This window comes from Rhagoletis zephyria, unplaced genomic scaffold, assembly GCF_001687245.7.
Source record: "Rhagoletis zephyria isolate East Lansing unplaced genomic scaffold, Rhagoletis_zephyria_1.1 Rzeph_scaffold_03051, whole genome shotgun sequence".
Taxonomy (NCBI): Eukaryota; Metazoa; Arthropoda; class Insecta; order Diptera; family Tephritidae; genus Rhagoletis; species Rhagoletis zephyria.
The window spans coordinates 43490-64550 of record NW_016160135.1 but is presented as its reverse complement, the minus strand read 5'-3'; the positions used below and the strand labels follow the sequence as shown (position 1 = coordinate 64550).

Below are 21061 nucleotides of genomic sequence, written 5' to 3'. Positions count from 1 at the left end.
TATACGCACAGAATAATCGACTTAATTGAATGCGCATTGATACCGTACACATTTCGCTCTGGTGTTTATACTTACGGCTTTATATCGGCATCAAAGTAACCGTCTTCAAAAGCAAACAAAATTAACTATTTTCATTTGACATTTTATAAGTTAACATAATGGAAAGTGATAAAAATCTAGTTTTATTCGGAATTATAAAATCGTGGCAAAGAAAAAGAACGATTATTATTAATCAGCTTTTAAAGACTGAGGCGATTATTTGGAATTTGAGTGGAACAGCTGATCTCCAATTCGCTTTGACTGAGAGCGGTGTTTATACATACTTTCTAACTGTCTGGAGAAATAAACTACCGATTTGAAATGGAGTGTGAGCCAAAACACTTCGCTCTTTCAAAGCGAATTGAAATTCAGTTTATACATATGTTTTGAATCGCGGCGAAATGAAATAAAGCGACTTATGCATGCGTATAAACGTAGTAATAGTTCCATGTAGAAGCTCATAGCTCACACACATAGCACAAAGCTTGATTTGGGGTTTAATGCATGTCCTCGCCGGCAGAACTGCTTCCACTTTTTCGCCAGGTTTGTGTCCGTAGGAAACGAAAAAAAAACTTATATAGCACGCTTTCCTTTTGTTTTTGCTATTACACTTTGCCACTGCACACTTCATTTTGCTTTTTAATGTCTCAATAATTGTTTAAAAGCGCGCAGAAATATTAACGCACAAATATTAAAATTCTTATTTGGTTTTTTCGTATGCTCACATTCAACAATTGCACCAAGGTGACGTCACGCACACAGCTCATTCTGTCAAAATCACAAAGAGCGGATTAGCGGTACCACGATTGGCGCAATCTCTATTTCTCTCAATCGTGCATAACACCGACCTTAGACAATGGCAAAAATAACGTACGGTCATTTCGTTGCCTTACATCACATCCCTATCCCGCACGCTTTTAAGCACTATTTACATATAAGAAAATGGGCAGGGTTTTATGTAGTAACTGAAATCCCGTGCAGCTAACTTTTCACTACTCTTTTTGATAATAATTTTTACTACTCTTTTTGATAATAATTAAAAATTTACATTTTATTCTTCTTTGAATGACATCCTTGCGTTATTTTTTATTTGCTATTTATAGATATATGTATGTATATGTAGATCTACATACATACATGCATGTATGTATATATTAAATAATTATATATTGTATTTAGTTTAGCAGAAATGCATAAATCTCTTCGAACATGTAAATTTTTGTAAATTTTTATTTTCATAATTATACATATATTCCTGTAGCTACATACATAGGTATATTTATGCAAATAGTAGATACATAATTGTAGTGTGGGTTTATTTTTTGGTCCTCTATTTATTTATAATATTTCTTGGTATCTGTTAGGAGCAAAGTTTTTGGAATTTATTTGAATGAAAATAGATTGCGCTATTTTGTTAAATTATTTTTAACCCTTAAGTTTTTATTTGAGACTTTTTAACCTTTTTGAATTTAAATGGTTTCATACATAGGCTTGAGTTGTTCACTTTCTTATAATTTTTTTAATAATTTTATTTTATACACCTTTTTTCCTATAACACTTATTTGATTTACTATTTTTGCTGGTAAATTTCAAATTTTTCTTTTCATTTTATTTTTGCTAAATTAGCGCACAGTTATCTATGTAGCGGGATTTACAAATAATTTAGCATGCAATGAATTTGCAGTTTTTCGCCAAGTTTTTACAATTTTTTGTGGTTGGAATTGAATTTACTTCTTTTCAAAGAATTTTAATTAATTGCATCGCACGAAAATAACAAAAGTATGGTATTTATACTATGAATGGATCCATTTTTTCCTAAAAAAAAAATGTTTATATCATTTGTAATGCAAATTAAACTCAATTTTATGAACATTTTAAAAATCAATGGTTCGGCTTAAAAAAATTTTATTTAAGAAACTATTCGATATTTACACCTGCTTGGTTATCAAGTTATCTGGTTAAAAATTATTACTCTCTAGTGTATTTTGTGTTTGTAAACTGAGTTAAAAATATAACCACATATCCAGATAACCTGATAACCAGGCAGGTGTGAATACCCCATATGTTGCTTATGTTGACAATTGCCCGGTTATCAAGTTATCTGAGTAAAAATTATTATTCTATTGTGCATTTTAATATTGATCAAAAAAAATATAACTAGCTAACCAGATAACCTGTTATCCAGTCAGTTGTGAACGCCCACTATGCACCATTTAAATTAATTTGAGTTGCCGCGAGCTCCAAACACAATCACTACCTTGCCAGATTTGCCTATTTTTATTTACCATTCATTAACATGAATGTTTATAAAATTCACCAAATCATCACATGTTTGTAATCAACATACAAATTATTAAATCGCCATCTTACAAGCACATACAAGCATACTGCCTCAACAAGCGAGCACCAATCTGGAGGAAGGCAAACTATATTTGCAACTACGTTCCAAGACTTTATTTGTGATTAATATAAATTGTGATTACATTGTGTGTGGGTTTATTGCCCAGCATCACTTAACATGCTGACATTAGAAAAATGCATAGAGGAAAACAATTACCACTATTTTACAGAAGAGTGGAGAAGTAAAATTATTTCCAATAAAAAATGCCCAGTTCCTAGAAGGTGTGAGAGGAGTGATTGTGATGGAATTTCACTTGATGAATGCCGCTGAATGCTTGATGAAACACTATAGAAGGTCAGATCGATCCAAATTCTGAAATAAATCCGGGGAACAATCATACTTCCTTTTTCCATCGATACCTAATAGGATTTTCTTGAATCTTCTTAGAGATTGACCATTATCCCATTATAAAGGATGAAAAAAACTGTGGTCCTAGAAGGGGATTTGTTTAAAGAATGTCAAATGTCTATAAATGAAACTTTTTGCTCAACTACCATTGGTTGGAACATATTTCTTATTTCTCAGCTGAGTATTAGTAAAAAGGAAACATCTCTTTCTTGTCTAAAGGGAACAAGTGAGGAAATTTGTTGGGACGAGGATGAGAATAATGACTTCTTCACAGATCTTAATGGAAATGAGATAATTGATGACTTCCTATATTTGAGACAAGCTGATACCATAATAAAGCAAGAGAATTGTTCCATCAATGGAATGCAAATTCTCGAGATTTGGGTTTATAGAATCCTTCAGTTAGAAAACTTGCAGTTCAATTACAACTTGATCATACTTAGAAGGGAAATGAACAAAATAAAGACCCTCCTTGCTTGTTTAATGTCTTATGGTTTTGGTATTACGACTGATCTACTGCACCTATACGGAGATCTAGAATCTGAAATTCTGGATGCAAACCAGATCCATATACTCTTACCAGCTACACTGACCAAACAGGAAAACTATACAACCAAATATCTGTATTTTCCTGCTGAAACATTATTTGTTTCCTTGTTCCCTATGCACAATTTTTCTAGCTCAGAATTTAAGAGGACAAAGTTTAGAATAGAAGAATATGATGAGCAATCAATTTAGAGGATGTTTAAGGCATCCAAGAGACAAGGCGAATGATCACCTCATTTTAAAAACCGTTTTAGATGATCATTAAAACCATCTTAAACTAAATGTGGCGAGACATAAATCAAATCGTGATAATTCATTTTTTTTTTTTATAATCAATTTTTACAAAATTACCATTGAGGAGGTTGAAAAATGGCCTACCTATTTTGTATGTACAAATAACAAAGCTTGAGGCTGCACTTGTGGCGTGTCAAGCAAATGGGAGATTGAATGATTTGTATATGTAAAACAATGCGCAGAGAAATCGAATATGCCACAATTGACCTAAACACGGCAAATTTCACTCCAAAAAGGTGGTGAAACGACAACTTAAAGAAGCAGTATAGATGTCTATGCATTGCTAGAGAAAAGCCAAGAAAATCCAATCTGGTCTGTGATTTCGAAAAGTTATGTGAGGGAGAGTAAAGCTGGAAAAAGACCATTAAGGATGCCAAAGGAGAGAGCTACAAGGATAGCGAGCTCGACTACCACGGAAGCATGGAGATTTGTCAACAGAGTTAAAGGCAGCAGCAAATCAATGTCAAATTGGTACCGCGATAACAGTGAACCATATTAAGCACTTTTAAGAAGAAAAAAACTGGTAGTAAAGCAAACGGAAATGCTGATTTTGGAGCTCATGACCTTAGTGATAATAATGGAGGTGGCAGATCAAGCTTTTCTTGGGAAGATCTTAATGCATTAGTGGATAGTGGTTTTAGTCGCTTTATCTGCTTCTAGTCGCAGCACTTTAGAGAAGACATTTTTCCATTTGCAGATTCATACGCAAATACAGTTGCGGAAATCTAAAAAAAAAAAACTCTTCACTAAGCTTGAGTTCTTCAGTCAATTAAAAGACTTGTTTTTCAGAGATCTTGAACTTATTCATACAATAGGGGGAGTCATTATATAAAGTGACCTTCAAAAATACTTTTTTGTCCTTTAAGGACAATAATATACGTAACCAAAGGCGGATTAAGAGCCCTTATACCAAAAGAACTGCTTTGGAAATATGTATATGGTGTAATTAGAGCAGAACCTACAATGTTTGGTGATCAGGTGCTTCAAGCGCAAAGACGATACGAGCAACTACACCAGGCTAACAGTTGATATTTACAGGACGTCACTAAGACAGTGTGACAACTGCGGTCGTTTAGGACATACGAAACTGTCGGTTAAAAACAAAGAACACTGTTTGACGAGTGGGAAAATAAATTGTAAGGACTCTTGAAAGAGCCCCCAAAACTTCCGCTGTAGCTATTACAAAGCGCTTAATGAAGCTCATTTTTCAGAAGTCCATTCTCAAGTTTTGCGAAATTGTTTACATTTGCTTGATTTTAGGGCATATATACACCGCAACAAGTCTTATATATCATCGAAAACCGTTGCTAAACGTTTACAACATGGCAGAGAATATAATTTTTACAGATGAGTCCACATTTCATTTATTTGGATCTGATGGGCGTCGATTTGTGTAGCGCGAGGGTCAAGCGTTGAAAAACTAAAACCTATATCAGACGATAAAACCTGGAGGCAAACGTTATGGTTTGGAGTGCACTGCGCCCTAAAGAAATAATGAACAAAATGGACTACTTAGGAATTAAAAAATAATAATTTGGTTCGGTCTGCTGGCAAATTAAATATTAATGCGATTATTGCCTTATGAAGAATAATTACCAAAAACATTCTGCAATAATTATTAACAAATGGTTGTTATATGATGCCAGAAAGTACGGCCGCATCCAGCCCGATGTCTTGACCTTAAAGCCATTGAGCACCTGCGGACGTACCTGGAGACCAAGTTGCGTGAGCGCCAGTTAAATAGTAAAAATCAGGTTCACATTCAAATTATCATTTGTTGGCTTTTTATTTAATCAAGAAATGTTACTGGCGACAAGGATGGGATAATGAGTTAAACATAATAAAAAAATCGCGAAATTAAGAAAACAAAATTTTCGTGAAATTAAATAATTTAGTAGAAATTAAATAGTTAATTAAGTACGGAAATAGGAGCGGTTAATCGAGCGACTAAAAGAAAAAATCTATCGAACTGACACTACCTACTGGCTGTTAGTCTTATGAAGGCCATATGTATTTGCCTGCTTTCATTGGCGAGCATGGATATTCTATATCAAACTTTTTAAGAGATGTGAGCTGTGTGATGTCATTAACTACTGAGGAAATACAACCCCTTGTGAAGTCTGTCTTGGCTAGCAGGATACAAGGAAAGGCGCCTCAAAAGCAAGAGTTGTGTGTGTGTGTATGGAAAACGATTTGTTAAAAAAAAAAAATTGTATTAAAGTGAGTGAGTAAAAGAAATAATAGATCTCATTTTCAAATATGTGATCATAATTCACGGCCATTACATAAATTTAAACGAAATGCGCAATCAAACAGCTATCTGCTCGCTTCAATGCGATTTACCCATAACGAAATTAACTTTTGGCACTTTATGCGCCCTTTGTTTGATAGATTACTGGCGCTGCCAATAGTTTAGGCGATTTCAAACTAACCACACTTTTATCAAAAGCAATGCTCTTCCGAACATTTTCTCTAGTCAGCCAGATTGATAGTTACGAAATTTAACGATGAAAATAAAACAATGTCAATAAAAAGTTGGCTAATTTGTGAAATAAACATTTCAATTGCATTATAGGAAATACATTGTTAAAACCTATTGGAGCTTTGATTTAATTTCTTCACAATAAGATTTCTGTAAACAATAAAGAAGCATCATTTTCGTATGATCATATCAATTATTTAGAGAAGCAATTGTTTGGCCTCCAAAGTTGTCAAGCGAGTGATTTGAATTCAGAAGATCAATATAAGCGAAATATAATTTTCATTGCGGTTCGCGATAACATAAATTTTCAACTTCTTGATTGAAATTTTTTTTATGGCATTTGGTTTTGAATCGCCAAGCGGTAAGGCTTAGAATTAACTAGGAATAAAGATGGATAATAAAGATTCCAGCTAAAAGATCGTTGATGTCTTGAAGCTGTTTTTGAATTGATATTTGGTGCAGCAGGTAGTGATAGATAGTGACATACCTACTCAGTGGTTTGACCAAAAACGATAAGGTCAAGGAGGACTTAAAACAAGTCAGGATTAACTCTGATTCTTTTATACAAGACATCGAGACGCAAGAATTCAAGAAGAGACACAAATGATATTCGGCCCTATGCTGAATATCGTCATCGTCATCGTTGACGATCGTCTAAGCGCATCGTCACATCTATCGCTTCGTCTATGTTTTGGTATGATGTAGAGACAATGTAGACGAAACGTTGTGAAACGGAAAAATACGAAATTGTGTTAAATCGGTTGGATTTTTGTATTGTTTTGATATTTAAATCAAATACATGCATACATAAGTTAAAATAATGGAATGCGAGTTGTTGTTTTCAAGCTCGAGCGATGGAGAAGAGAGCAGGAATTTGGTGGTTCAACGAAGAATATTAAGGCAACACGCAGACATATTTGCCTTACCTGTTGTGGTACAACTATTTTCGATGTCCTGGGCGCACTCAGTTTTCAGACTTTGAGCTTTTTTTGATGGGTAAGCCCTCATGTGGGGCAATTTTGCAGCACATTAGGCAAAATGTGCGCGGTACTACTGATTCCGTACTAATGTTGAAAATAAACTCGGATAAAAAATTCTAGTGAAAAACTACAGCAGTTAGTTTGATTACAAAATGGGCGACGACGCTGACGAGCTGAGTGGCTCCTCAGGTACTAAAGAAAATAAAAGAATACAAGATCGAATTCTTTGACGAGAGAGACAATGGACAAAATATTTCTAACATTTTCATAAGACCGTTAACCATAAATAGTGCGACAATGAATCAAAAAACGATGGAGAAAGTAATTTATTTGTATTTCTCTATATCGATGCAATACCTACTACAAGCGAAAGAAAATCCATAAATGCTGTAGCAGTATCACGAGTGCTTAAAAAGTTAAAATATGTAGACATTGACGACGTCGTGGTCAAAGTGGGATATGGAAGGGCAAAGATTATTTGCAAGTCAGCGCAGGTAGCCGCCAATAATTTGGCAAGAGATACGAGATTCGGTCAAGAAGGATACGATGCAAAAATAATGTATCGATAATATTTCAAAAATGGGCATTATTTTCGATATACCCCCTGATATTAGCACGGAAGAACTATTAAAGGAAATTGAGTCGTCGATACCTATTCTAAAAATCATAAGAGTCGAACGTAGAGATAAAGATAATAAATACACTAAAATACCAACTAGACGTGTTAAAATTATTTTTAAAGGCCTGGCAATACCAAAAACTGTTGTATACGGTTACAACAAAATTGAAGTGAAGCATTTTATTTCGCTGGCTCAATGCTATAGATGTTATCGCTTTAATCACTATGCACAGCATTGCAAGCAGACAGTTAACAAGTGTAAGGAGTGTTTTCAAGAGCACGGAGTGGGAGCTGGTTGGCTGCCAATTGTTTGTGTTAATTGTAAAAGCAAACATTTACCGACTGCGAGAGACTGCCCGGCTAGGGTTAAGGCGAATGTTATAAGGCGAACGATGGTAATAGAAAATAGAACGTACAGGGAAGCGCAAAAAAAAGGTCTCAGAAATTGTAGGCAACCGGTTTGATTTACTGGAAAACTACGAGGAAGAATATTCCCTGGCCCCAAATAGAAACACAATTAATCGAGTGTCCAACAATAATACAGAAAAAACCAACTTTATGCATAAATTATTACCCGAATAGGCAATCGTAACAGACAAAGGGAGGAGTTGAATTCAACGCGGACATGGCTGGAATGGAGAGAGGCCATTCAACCTGTTAAGATAGCAAAAATAACCATGAACTCCAACAAAATTGTTAGTACACAAAATACTTTCAACGATTTAAGCCATGCTATGTCCACGCACTTAGCTAACAATGTCGATGACAGACTAAACTATAAAACAATAAAATTATTCAATAATATACGAGCAGCATTAAATAAAATAAATAATGAATTTGACAGCACTTTAATAAATAATGCAAATACAAATGGAAATGAAAACATTACATTTTAATGAGATTAGGAAAAAAAGAGCTACTAGAATTATGTTTAAATAATAACGAGATAGATGCAGCAATATTGTCAGAGACTTGGCTGAACAGTAGTAACATAGAAACCAGTATGAATGGTTACAATTTTGCATTTTCCAATAGACCAGATGGTTTCGGAGGAGTGGGGTTCTATATCTATTTGAGAAAAAATATTAAATTCTCAACATTCACAATTAACAGCGATAATGTCAGATGTACATGGAAAGTAATACATAAACTAACGAATAGCAATCATAATCCCATAGTAGTAACCATTCATAAAAAAATTAAAGCCAAAACATCTCTACAGCTAAAATTATAACATCGAAAGTTCTTAAAGACATGACGGAGGTGGAAGTCGGACAAAATTTAGAAGAATTTGTAAAAACATGTAAGAGTACGTACCATGGAATTTTTCTGAATTTTTACTTTGACACATTTTTTGAGGTTATGGTATTTTTGTGTGTTTCTGTTTTTTCGGGTATGATTTCATTCATAACTAAACGGCAACTCAAAAACTCATTATGGTATAATTATTTACGCTGTAGTACCATTGTTTTTGGGAAAATGTTCATATTCAAATTTAATATGTATACAGGGCTATCATTTAATCCATCGTACATAGTCCGATTTTTCGCAAAATCTGTGACAACTTTATAACCGACTTCGAATAGCTACGAACGTACATAACATATCTCTGCTTTGAGTACATACTTACAATAGTGGCCAGGTAAAAGTTACCATTATTCGGGCCTATTACAGTGGTCGTTTCTACGTATATCGTTGTTGTTTTTATCTAACAAGGGCTTCAAATAGTCCTTTATGATATCATTACATCGAGAAGCATTTAAATTTTCATTATTAAATGCCAATTCACTAACACATAAGTAAGTACGTAATTCTAACCCAAACCATATAAAACTTGTATCGAAACTAATGCAAGTACACAAAATTTTTAATACTGATAACTTTTATCTGACCACCACTGTGCGTTCGTACTAATTCGGGGATTCAGTGGGCGCAATGTCGTAGATTTCATGAAAATTGTACTACAATGATTGTGTAGTGATAGCCTCCAAAAACTTGTGCGCGCAATTTACCTTGTTTTTTTATGTCATACGTTGGTGGGAATATAAATAGGTATGCGACATTTTAACAAAGTTTTGGCTATTATTTTATTTTTTTGTTTTATCCATTTAATGTTTATTATTTTTTTATGAAAGTATAGCTCAATATCTAGCAAAAATGTACACAAATTGGAAAAACTTGACAAAATTTCATGAAAAAATGTCAACCTTTTTAGTCAGAATTTTTCGAAAAATTTTTGCTATACAGCTTTTCAGCCCGTTCATTAGTATAAAATAAAGTGAAAGTTTGAAGTAGCTAGCAACTACCGTTAATTTTTGGTAATTTTTTGCTGACGGTGTCACGCATTTTCTTCCTGACAAAGTATGTACATAGGTTCGACACTTTTTTATATGGAGGAAAATACACAACACCGTCAGCAAAAAAATGACAAAAAAATCAACGGTGATTGCTGGCTAGTTCAAACTTGCACTTTACTTTTTACTAAAATTTAAAGGGCTACACAACTGCAAACCTAGAATTGTTTTTTAAATTCTGAATAAAAAGTTTGGAATTTTGATGAACATTTGTGGAAACTCCTCGATTTTTTATTAATTTTGTACAATGTTTGAAGTTTTTATTTACATGATTTATGTATGTTAGATAGTAAGCGACACTTTTATGCCTTTTTCGACACGATTCTACTCCTGAAAAACGACTTGCACTCGACCTGACACTCACAACGAGATTGATTAAATAAACAAAAGCAAAATAGCCAAAACTCGCTAAAATATCGCGTTAGTATTTATTTACCGGCCACCGTAGTTTCTTTTATATTTAATAAACTTTTTTTCTAAATTTTTTGAAAACTCAATTATTTGTGAACTTTTCTTCTTGCGAGTTGCATTTTGATTTCGAGATTTCGCATTTTAGCATTAATTATTGGAAAATATCATTATTTTAATTTAGTAATTTAATTATTGTTTTCCATAAGCTTGCTTTTTGGATTTAGGATGCTAATTTCATTTCTATCTGTTTGGTGTTATAAATACTAAACGTATAACTAAAGTATACTGAGTAGAAAAATTATTATTAGTCACTAAATAGTTGGTAAATACAAATACGTTTGTTTGGGCATTTTTCAAACATGCAATTCTTAAATTAACACAATAGCATTTTTCTTTCTTTTTTTTTTTGAAAATAAACTATACCGCCTTAAAAGTGTTTTTTTTTCTGAATAGGGAAGACTGCATTAATTTTCAATGCATTATTTTCAATACAACTCAGATTTAGAATTTTGTCTTAGCTTAAAATGTACACAGAAAAAATTGCAATATTTGCAACTCCTGCCCATTAATAAATGCCTTTCCGCTATGCATAATTTAGTAATTTGTTTCGTTTACAATTTTCTTAATTTACAATAGCATATATGTAAATAATAAATTTGGTTATTTTTCTTTTGTTTTGCTTTCATAGCACATATGTATGTAGTAGAGAAAGCAGAAAAAAGAAAGCAATTAGTTGTGGTAGTAATTTTACAATTTGAGTTGCATTATTAATTGTTTTACATTATTTTTCGGTTAGCTATGTATGTATGTATATGTAGAGTTAACTAGGCATGCAGCGCTTAAATTCATAATTTCATCATTAATTATATTCAATATTTTTGTAGTATATTGCATATATAGTATGTATATAGGTTTATATATATATATATGTAATAATGCATGTACACATGTACATATGAGTATTGTGTGTTTGTGACCTACTTTTCAATTTCAACGCTTTGCTAGTTAATATTTATAAATGTTTGTAAGTATACCATATATGACATATGTATATATTTATGTATAAGTATTGTAAAATACTAATAGATATATATATACATATATATATATATAAATTCATACTTTTATAACTGTATAACTTTGATTTGCTGTTTTATTTTATATTCAAAATTCAAAATGCTGCAGTGTTCCTTGCCAAATGAGTATTTCATTTTACATTACTAATTACATACAAACTTTGTAATGCATTGCTGCTTACAAAAACCAAAACAAAAAAAAAATAGAAAAAATAAAATAAAAACGTCTTGCAATCGCATTATTTTTGGTGTTTCTCATCTTTTCTTTTGCACTACATACTTCTATTTTCCCTTTCTCGGCTTATAATTGTTGACTTATTTGAACTTTATTTATTTTATTATTATTTTTTATTCTACATTCAGTCCTCCTCTTCACATTCTCAAGTGAGATTCGCCACATGCGCTGTATCCATGTGCTGTATGAGTGTGCGCATAAATGCCATCTCTTTGCGTGCATTTTCCAATATCACTTTCGGATCATCCGAGGTGCAGCGCAAACAATTTGGTGCGAATACCATCGCCAAATTGGATGAGTCCATTTTGGTACAGCTCACCACATCGGCGTGGGAGAATTGTTGCAAAAAGTGCACCAAGTAGGTTAAAACCTTGAAAAGTTTAAAGTACAATTTTAAGGAAAATCATATTGACTAGATGATAGATGACGCCGTGCGGCAAAACCTCAAAAATCGAAGCAATAAATATACTCACAAAACTACGGGTCAAATATAGTAAAACTGTGTAGTTTTTCTCTTTCTCTTTTTTTTTTTAAAGGACTTCGAAATTTCAGAGATATGATTATTACAAAAAAAGAAAAACACTTGGGTAACAGATGAAAAAGAAAACTTCGTAGTATTTAAAAATGAATTGGTGCTTAACGTAAAATTTTTTCAACAATAAATGTAAATTTTTAAGGATTTTTAAGAATAACATTTCAAAGCGACATTTTAATACCTATCCGTTCTTGTGTACCAAAAACGATAATCTTTACGAAATCTGCAGAACTTCGTCATTCATTTATTGCCGAGATTGCTATTCTACATTGCACTGATATTTTTTTAATAGTTTTTTTTAATTAATCACACCTTTGAAATTTAAAATCTCTTTAAAAAAATTCTGATGAAGTCCCGAGAGAAAAGCTAAAAACACAGTTTTACTCTGTTTGGGCCCCTTGTTTCGCGACTATATTGATTTTTTAGTGTAAATTTTACGAATTTTTACACTCATTCTATTTTTAAAGCTTTGTTAAATATATACATAGCTAGCTTAACCCAGTTTCGAACTTACCAACTTATTTAAATCAGGCAGCTTATCAACAATTTCTTTGGCTTTAACAGGGTCCTCTGTATTGACACATTCCTCATAGAATTGGTCCGGTATGAGAGGATCATATAATTCACGATACCACAGCTTCAACAGACTAGCAGGGGCATGTGCATCCACTGTAGAAAAAGTAAAAATTGTTAAAATAACAACAAAATTTTAATTCTAATCAGTATACTATAGGTGTGAGTTTTTTAAGTTATGAATATAATAAACTACATATCAGCCCTAGTCTTGTTTACGAGGAAAAGAAAATAAGAAGGGAAACTTGCGGTGCTTAAAGGCGTAAATCTAAGTCTCTCCGTAAAAGTGAAATATCTAAGGATAACTCTAAATACGAAGCTGACATGAAAAATTCACGGAAGGCTTTGCAACACTGGACAATTGGCGAAAGGTGGCGTGGACTTAAAATGAGGGTATGTAGTGACAGTTAAGAGCTCTAAGAGTCTTGGAAAACGCACGCATCTCTTCAAAAATACTGAAGGAACGTTGATTCGAGTGCCAGGAACTGCCGAATTGCGTTTCTTTGGAGCGTCCAATTGGACCGGACCAAATTTTAAGACCAAGCATAGCGGTAAGAAAGCTCATGGGTGTAGTTTTGACACATGCGAACCAACAAAAAGGCCTAACAGGTTGATAGCAAAATTCTTTCTCAGACGGAGAGTCAGTGATCGACGAGCTTTCTTTCGGGTGATTCTTCCACACTGTTAGGCTTATAGCTATCACAACTTATCCTTTACCCTATTTTTTTTTCTTTTGTAGTTTTGAAAACACCCTTTCTTTTCCTTGTGTGCTCTATGAATCATCTTTATTAATATCTTCCATTAATATTACTAATTTACAATTATGACCATAACTCACCCATGCTATTTTTATAATCAGGAACTTCCCACCGATCTATACGACTCTTCAAGCAGTTAACTTCATCCACATCGGCAGAGACGCGGAAAATTCCCTCAGTTTGTTTTCCATTCAATATCAGAACCTAATTTCATGTTCAATGTAATTGTAAAATGAATTTGAAATTGAATATTAAAAATGCTTTTCACTGCCACTCACATGCTCCGACAAGGTTGTTTGTATCCATGGCAGTTTGCGGAACGGGAACTTATCCTTTTGCAAGTCCATAACCTCAGCGATTGTATTGCCAAACATACTGACACGTAGTATTTGATTCTATACGGGTTAGAAAATAAATGATTTAATTAATATAATTTTCTATAACTACATTTTAACAGAGTATAAGATGTCTTTCTTTTTTTAAATTTAAGTGGTTGAGTGCAGTATGCGCTTGAATCGTTTCTTACCCTCGCCTGCTCAACTTCATCTTCTGTGGGCTTCTTTGCCTGCCGACGACCATGACTACCAATGCGATCCAGTCGTCGACAACAAACAGTTGCATAATGTGAGATCTGTACGTGTATGGGCCATTTGCCCACCTCCGGGAATGATGTGGCGAAGGAGGGATCACGATGGCGATTCATGTAACTATTTAAAGAAATTGTTAATTTTACAAAGAATTAGGTAGTGAATGCTTTCTTCCATTATGCAAACATACTTCAATAATGTCGGTTGAAAAGTGGGCGATGGCGGTACAAAAGACAAACAAATAGCCATTAACTCCCAGCCGCGTATAAGCGAATCACGCTTCGGATTCTCCGTAGTCTGACGGCATAGCTGCACATACAATTCATCGCGTAGTCTGTGGAATTTAATTTCACTGATTATATACAAGTTTGTAGGCGCATTTATTTTTATTAACTTACTGTTGCTGTGGCAGCGCTGCCACTATTATATCGATCGCCACCGAATTGAGACTCATGCCAGCGCGTGCCTTTCGATCGCCCATGTAAATTTGCACCAATTTGAAGAGTTCGATGGCAGTTTTCTTGTCTGCTTTGTCGCGTGACAATGCCAACATGGGTCGGCTAATGGGTTCCGCAGTCCAGCTGAGCATATCGCGTACCGAAGACTAATGTAAAATGAAAATAAATGAGGAAGTGTTAAGGACTTTTTGAAGGCGAAAATGACTATTGGAATTTTGAACTTTTTGCAATTTTAATTTTTTGCATTCTATTTTATAATTATAAAATCCAATGAAGTAGATTGTTACATTGGAGAGCTATTATTAATTTCCATAAAAGCTGTGTTGAAATTTATGCAATTATGTTATTATAATAAGAAAGTTACAAAGATTTTCGTATATTTATCGATATTTTTCTGTATCGAAACCGATATATTTTTCTCCAATCTTATCGATTTAAAATTGTACCGATATCAATAGGACACTATTTGATCGGTGAGCATCACTACAAGTCCTATTATGGCAGGACCGAATTAAACCTTAACCCTTAGTCTGAACCGTATACTGTATTATTTGTAAATTAAAGCTAAAACCTAAAAAGATTTCGAAGGTACTTTTTAAGCAGCGACTTCGTTTCCGTACAAAAAAAACTGGCTCGCTTCTCCAATCGGAACACTCAAACATTCAATAGCTTTTCTCCTTTGCTACCTTACCTTCTTGCGAAAAATGCCCTTCGAATGCAAATTTAGATTGTCAGCGGCAAATTTCTCAATATCACATTCCTTCATGCACACCAGCGTGGTGGGCAATCCGCCCAAATTAGGTGGCGCACGCTCGCTGGGCGGAAAAATTTGCTGTATTGTCGGCTTCAATGACGGCGGTGGCAATCTGCTCGTACGCGACATACTAGCCGTACCTCCTCCTCCACTCACTCCGCCACCACTTTCATCTTTGGCATAATGATGCAAACGCACACTACCACCACCAGTGCTAGCAACAACACCACCACCACCACCACCACTGCCAGTAGTCCCATTACCATCAACACCAGTAGAACTGCTGATGCCGCCCGACTGTGCGATGCGTGAAATTTGTCGATTAGGTGAGGGTAATGTTTGTGATTGCTTTTGCTTTGAGTCGGCATCGAGTTGTAGATGCTGATGTGGTGGCAAAGGCGGTTGTGGTGGCAGGTGATGATGTGGCGCAAGTGGTGGTGTATTGGAGTAGAGTTGATTTTGTTGTGTTTGTATTTGTGATTGAGATGCGGGTTGATGATGAGCCAGTGATGGTTGTTTTTGTTTATATTGCTTGCTGCTGTTGTGTGGGTGTGGCGTGCGTCGTGTGCGTTGCGTCATAAAAGGAGATTTGATATCGTTGCTTTGGTTTTTGTGCGAATTCGGAAGCGCGTTCAGCGCCTTGGCTGCCAATGCCCTCGAGAACTGCCTCCACATTATCAGAGCTGTAATCGAATCGAATTAGAAGCAATTAACTCAACTGATACTAAGAAATATATATACATCTTGAAAAATACATACATATCTTCGCGTCCTGAAGGATCATATGGAGGATACTGATATGCGTAGTATGACACGCTATCATCCATATTGGCATAGTCGTCGATCATGCCATAATTGTGCTCTAAATAACCACCGTGCGTGTCCGAGCCGCCATCTGAATCTTCATTGTCTGGCTCATGACCGGAAAGTGAATGCTCCGATTGACTGTCTGAATGGTAGGAGTCGGAATCGATGGGATCACCGAATACGTAATGTCCAGACAGTTTTGCTTGTTCCATAATGTAGTTCTTAAGCGGTAGTAGGTGCTCGTGCATTTCCTGTGAGTTTAAAAGAAAAAAAAATGGGGGCATATTATTGTTTTTGTTGTCATTTTGATGCATTTTACACACTCATACCTGATCCCAATTGCTATAAAGCGGTGAAATATTACCGTTATCATACTCTGCATCACTGTTATCGGCATTCAGCAGATTACCATGGTGTCGCGAGCCACGCGAACGGCGATGTTCGTGTTTGCCACCGCGTGAGCTATCATAGTAATGCTCATTCGAGCGACGATTTGCGTGTTTATCCTGGGGAGAAGAATTTGTGATGCATTTGAAAATTTGTATTTGTTAAAATTAATTAATTTTTGTTTGTTTAACGTTTTTAATTTAATGGCTGATCGCTGATTTTAGCTTTTAATAGTTGCTCTGTAAAAGTTGAAATTTGAAATGGATTTGTCTATGGAATTTTTGGATGTAAACCACATCTTTGCTCCCGGCATGGGCCAAATTCGGCATCACTTGGGGACCAGTTATGGACTTTTTTGGGGCTAGTTCGGGACTTTTCAGGACCTTTTATGGAATCATTTCGAGACTAGTTCGAGGCTAGTTCAGAACTTTTTCGGGACTTGCTCTCTGTTAAACTATGTACGTATTTTAATTTGATTTCCATTCATAGACAGTTTGAAATCACTTACCATTACCAGCGCCCTCTCATGAAATCAAGGAGTGCTTTCTTAGCAGTATTTTCTATGACCATGTGAAGTGGCGTTGAAACAGCTGCGCAAAGCAAGAATGTGGTTACGATTTCTGGGGGATCTCGAAGTTAAGACACAGTTTCATTATTTCAGCTATTTGAACTCGCCAAAGGATTTGAACAGTGTTAGCAGAAAAGTCGGCCGAAATCTGTGTTCGCTTAAGCATAAAATTGACCTATGTGGCCATCGGATGCGCTATTGACAAAGAGGTCCTGTCTAACTTGACCAATACCCGATTTGCCACATATTTAGAATAGTTATATACAAATTTGAACATAATTTCTAAAATTAAAAATAAGGAGAAAGCTATGACATAGATGTCCCAAAAGCTTTGATCAAAATTCTGGTACATTCACAACCGTTATGGAACCATAAAATATCCGGTCCTTAAAATAATTTTTCTTTGTTTTTACCTAAATAGTGCCGTGCCTGTCTGCCTGTGTGGGGATACCATTAACAAATCTCTACCTCAAGCTAAAGTTTACTCGTGGCCAATTAGCCCTAGGTAAAATACTCACCAGACTAGTTGAGTTATGTCGCAATGAGCCAATCGAACGGTTATCTTGACTTTGATGATGATGATGTTGCGTTGCCGGCTGCTGTGCTGCCTGCTGCGGATGATGCGTGCGTGTAGCCGTTGACGAACGCTGCTTGCTACGCGAATCAGTTGAACTACGTGACGAATGTGTCAGCATACTACCGATATTATCTGAAGAAGGGAAATTTTTCATGCCTGTCGATGCGCTAACAATATTATTTGGTGATGTCGATGAGGAAGCAACGACAACGTCGCTCAAATGTGGTGAAGTTGGTTTATTCAAAGACATGCGTTCTAAATTCAAAAGTTCTAAGCTGCAAGACGAATCTTTCTTGTAGTGTTTGGTGTGTGCTGGAGCGGTTGGCGAGTGACCGGGCGAGTGCAGTGCAGTATTCGTAACGAAATTGCTGCCGAGTACATTGTTAGCGGTTTTTGAGGGCTTCGACTTGATCTAAAAAAGAGAACAATAGAAAATAAAGTTTTTATTGCGTAAATAAATAAAAGACGAATGGACATCGTGAGAGTCAACTCACCTGTGGACTAATTGGGCTCTGCGGACTGGAATCACTCGAATGCTTTTTATTGCTACCACTGCCACTAGTGCCACCACCACCACCACCAGCAACGCTAACACCACTGGTGCCATCGGCGCTAGTCGTCTTGCCGGCGGCGGTGTGACGCCTGCGCGACAATGGAGTATTTTCCACGGATTTGAAATACTTCTCATGCATCGAATCATCGCTGGCTGCGCCACCATTCGCTTCACCGCTAGATTTGCGATATGACTTGCTGTGATGACCCGCAGCTGTAGGAGTAATGGAGGATGACATAAAGCTGCCCGAGCGCGCCAACGACACCTTATATTCGCGATCACGTTCTATAGCGGGTTCAAAACAAAAAAGCAATTTAAATTTGTATTTAAACTATATAGAAAACAAAAAATTGCACACATACCACCTGCATTTCTGCCGCAGCATGGTGTCGTCCACCAGAACCACCACCCTGCCCCATGCCGCTGTCCGCGTTGCGCCTGCTGCTGTGGCTGCGAGTGTCTTTGGTGTGCATATGCCAGCGGTGGATATTGCCCAGCCGGATATTGACCGCTTACACCTACACCCACTACGCCGCCACCGTCCGGTGAGATTTTCTTCTTTGGTTGTGGTGTATGCGCCGAATGCGTTGGCGAAGCACATCCGACGACTTGGATGAGCAGTAGCCCGGTAAGTGATGCCCCAGCGGCAAGAGTTGTTGTTGCTGCTGCGGTGAATGCGTTTGCTTTGGCGGCTGTTGATGATGACGATCGAAATATTTATCGCTTGCAACACCACCACTGCCACCATTGCCACCATTGCCACCACCGCCACCACCACCACCAACCCCACCATAGGATGATGCATGCGGTAAATTGTGTGAACTACTGCTCTCTTGCAACAAATCAAAGCTGCGATGCGGGTTTTCGACCATATAGCAATGCACATGGCGATTGTTGATGGGGGGCGGGCAATGAAGTCGAAAGCGGGCGATTGAAGCGAATTTGCGATTAGTGGGAGAGTCGGCATCGTAAAACCACATGAAATGAAAAGCAAGGGAAATGCATACATATGTATGTATACGTATGTATGTATGTATGCCAGAGTATGCGTTAGCTTATGTATGCGTGTAAGGCAAAAAAAAAACAAAAAAAATTGTGCTTACCTGCCCTCCTTGCGGGTACGCTGCTTCTGCAATGAGCCCAGCCGTAAACTTTCGCCAGTGCCAGCATCATTGAATCGCCGATAACCATGTACGCTGGACAAACTGGAATCGCTGGACTTGCCACCCGACTCTTTGTAATGATTGGATGAATCTGTAAGTATGAATGTGTGTGAGGAGTAAGCGGATAACAGATATGCCCACTAGGCCATTTTGTTAGGTGTTCCGAATGCCTACTGGTTAGTAAAGAGTGTAAATATGTATGTATGTACATTAGACTACAGCACTCTCCATACAAAAAAAAAATTGGTACTGTTTTTCCACTGGAATTAGAAAATCTATTATATTTTAAGACTTCCGCCAAATAAACTCGAAAAAATATGAGATCGAAGGGGGTTCAAAAATTGTTTATTTCTGAACTGTATTTAGCGGGGTTACCACACGTTTGAAAATTAAAATTCTACTTTATTCATCAGTTAATTAAAATATGTATCGCAGTGTCCGGCGAAGGAGGGTTTACGATGATTAAGCTTGACAATACTTTTGAAGAGGGCTGACACTTGTTTGAAAGGTCTAACTCAATTTACTAATTCAAAATGTAAATGAAATATAAAAATGCCGCAGTCAAAGGAAAGAATGTTAAGGAATCTTGAGTTTGAACATTTCATAATAAAAAGTTAATTCAAATTATTCAGTAAGTTGGATGAATTATTAAATTTAGAATTACTAAAAGGTATTTATTCCTGACCTTTAATCNGCCATTTGTTCGAACAATCAAATTCGAATTAGTTCATCAGTTTATTGAAATACATGTGTATCACAATGTCAGACGAAGAGATTTAAGAAAATTTCAACAAATGAGAGGTCAAATTAGAGACCTTAGTCTATAGATGTATGATAAAGTTTTACTTTTTTTTTAATTAAAAACTTTTTTCATCGGTATAGGGTGGTTTGCTCTTAACTCAGAAACGGCTGCTGCGGTTTGATTAAATATGGCACTCGGATCTCTTATAACTTTGGCTAACATTTAGAATATTTTTAAAGTTTTCGAAATTCAATTTTGGGAGTTTTAACGCCATGCGGGCTCACTAGTCGTTAATATCTGAAAAGTGGGGAACCACAGCTTTGCATGTTTTTGGAGCGCATATTAATTATTATTTCTATTTTTTTTATGGTTAAACTCGAATAATAAAAATCATTATAAATTACAGTAGGACAAACGAACACAAATAGCTAAAATTGTTTTACGACGATTAAATACAACTTATTGATTTTTTTTGGTTAAAATTTAAAAAATAACGATAATTTTCTGTCCATGTTTTTAAGTCGGGTAAACCTTCTGATAAGCAATAAGTAGCAGACAAATTTTCCCCTGTTTATGCCTTAACGAAATAAAAGTGAACGAGCAGTTCGTCACGTAAAAATGCGTATTTTGGATTATATTTTTTTTTCTGAAAGTAATAAGTCCATAAATTACTAAATAAACACTCAGCTCAGCCTCCGATTTAGGGCACTTCATTACAAAAATTTTAACAAAAAAAAACCCCTATTTCGAAACATTTTAGTTTCCTCATCTTCGAACCACCACTGTATGTTAATTTCCCATTAAACGCAAAAAG

The 21061-nt window shown here is 35.7% G+C and overlaps 1 protein-coding gene across 1 annotated transcript in view; it reads right to left on the bottom strand.

Moving 5' to 3' along the window:
- Positions 1 to 11555: 11555 nt before the first annotated feature.
- The window catches only part of RhoGAP93B (MyTH4 and RhoGAP_KIAA1688 domain-containing protein RhoGAP93B), a 52989-nt gene continuing 43483 nt past the window's right edge, over positions 11556 to 21061 (bottom strand). Inside the window, 17 exon segments of the mRNA XM_017623130.1 lie at positions 11556 to 12155; positions 12835 to 12989; positions 13732 to 13855; positions 13930 to 14046; positions 14178 to 14358; positions 14429 to 14572; positions 14637 to 14842; positions 15388 to 15982; positions 15984 to 16133; positions 16210 to 16508; positions 16587 to 16763; positions 17731 to 18201; positions 18284 to 18624; positions 18707 to 18768; positions 18770 to 18941; positions 18944 to 19191; positions 19446 to 19596. Of these exon segments, the coding sequence (XP_017478619.1) occupies positions 11931 to 12155; positions 12835 to 12989; positions 13732 to 13855; positions 13930 to 14046; positions 14178 to 14358; positions 14429 to 14572; positions 14637 to 14842; positions 15388 to 15982; positions 15984 to 16133; positions 16210 to 16508; positions 16587 to 16763; positions 17731 to 18201; positions 18284 to 18624; positions 18707 to 18768; positions 18770 to 18941; positions 18944 to 19191; positions 19446 to 19596 (3818 nt within the window). The 3' untranslated portion in view covers positions 11556 to 11930.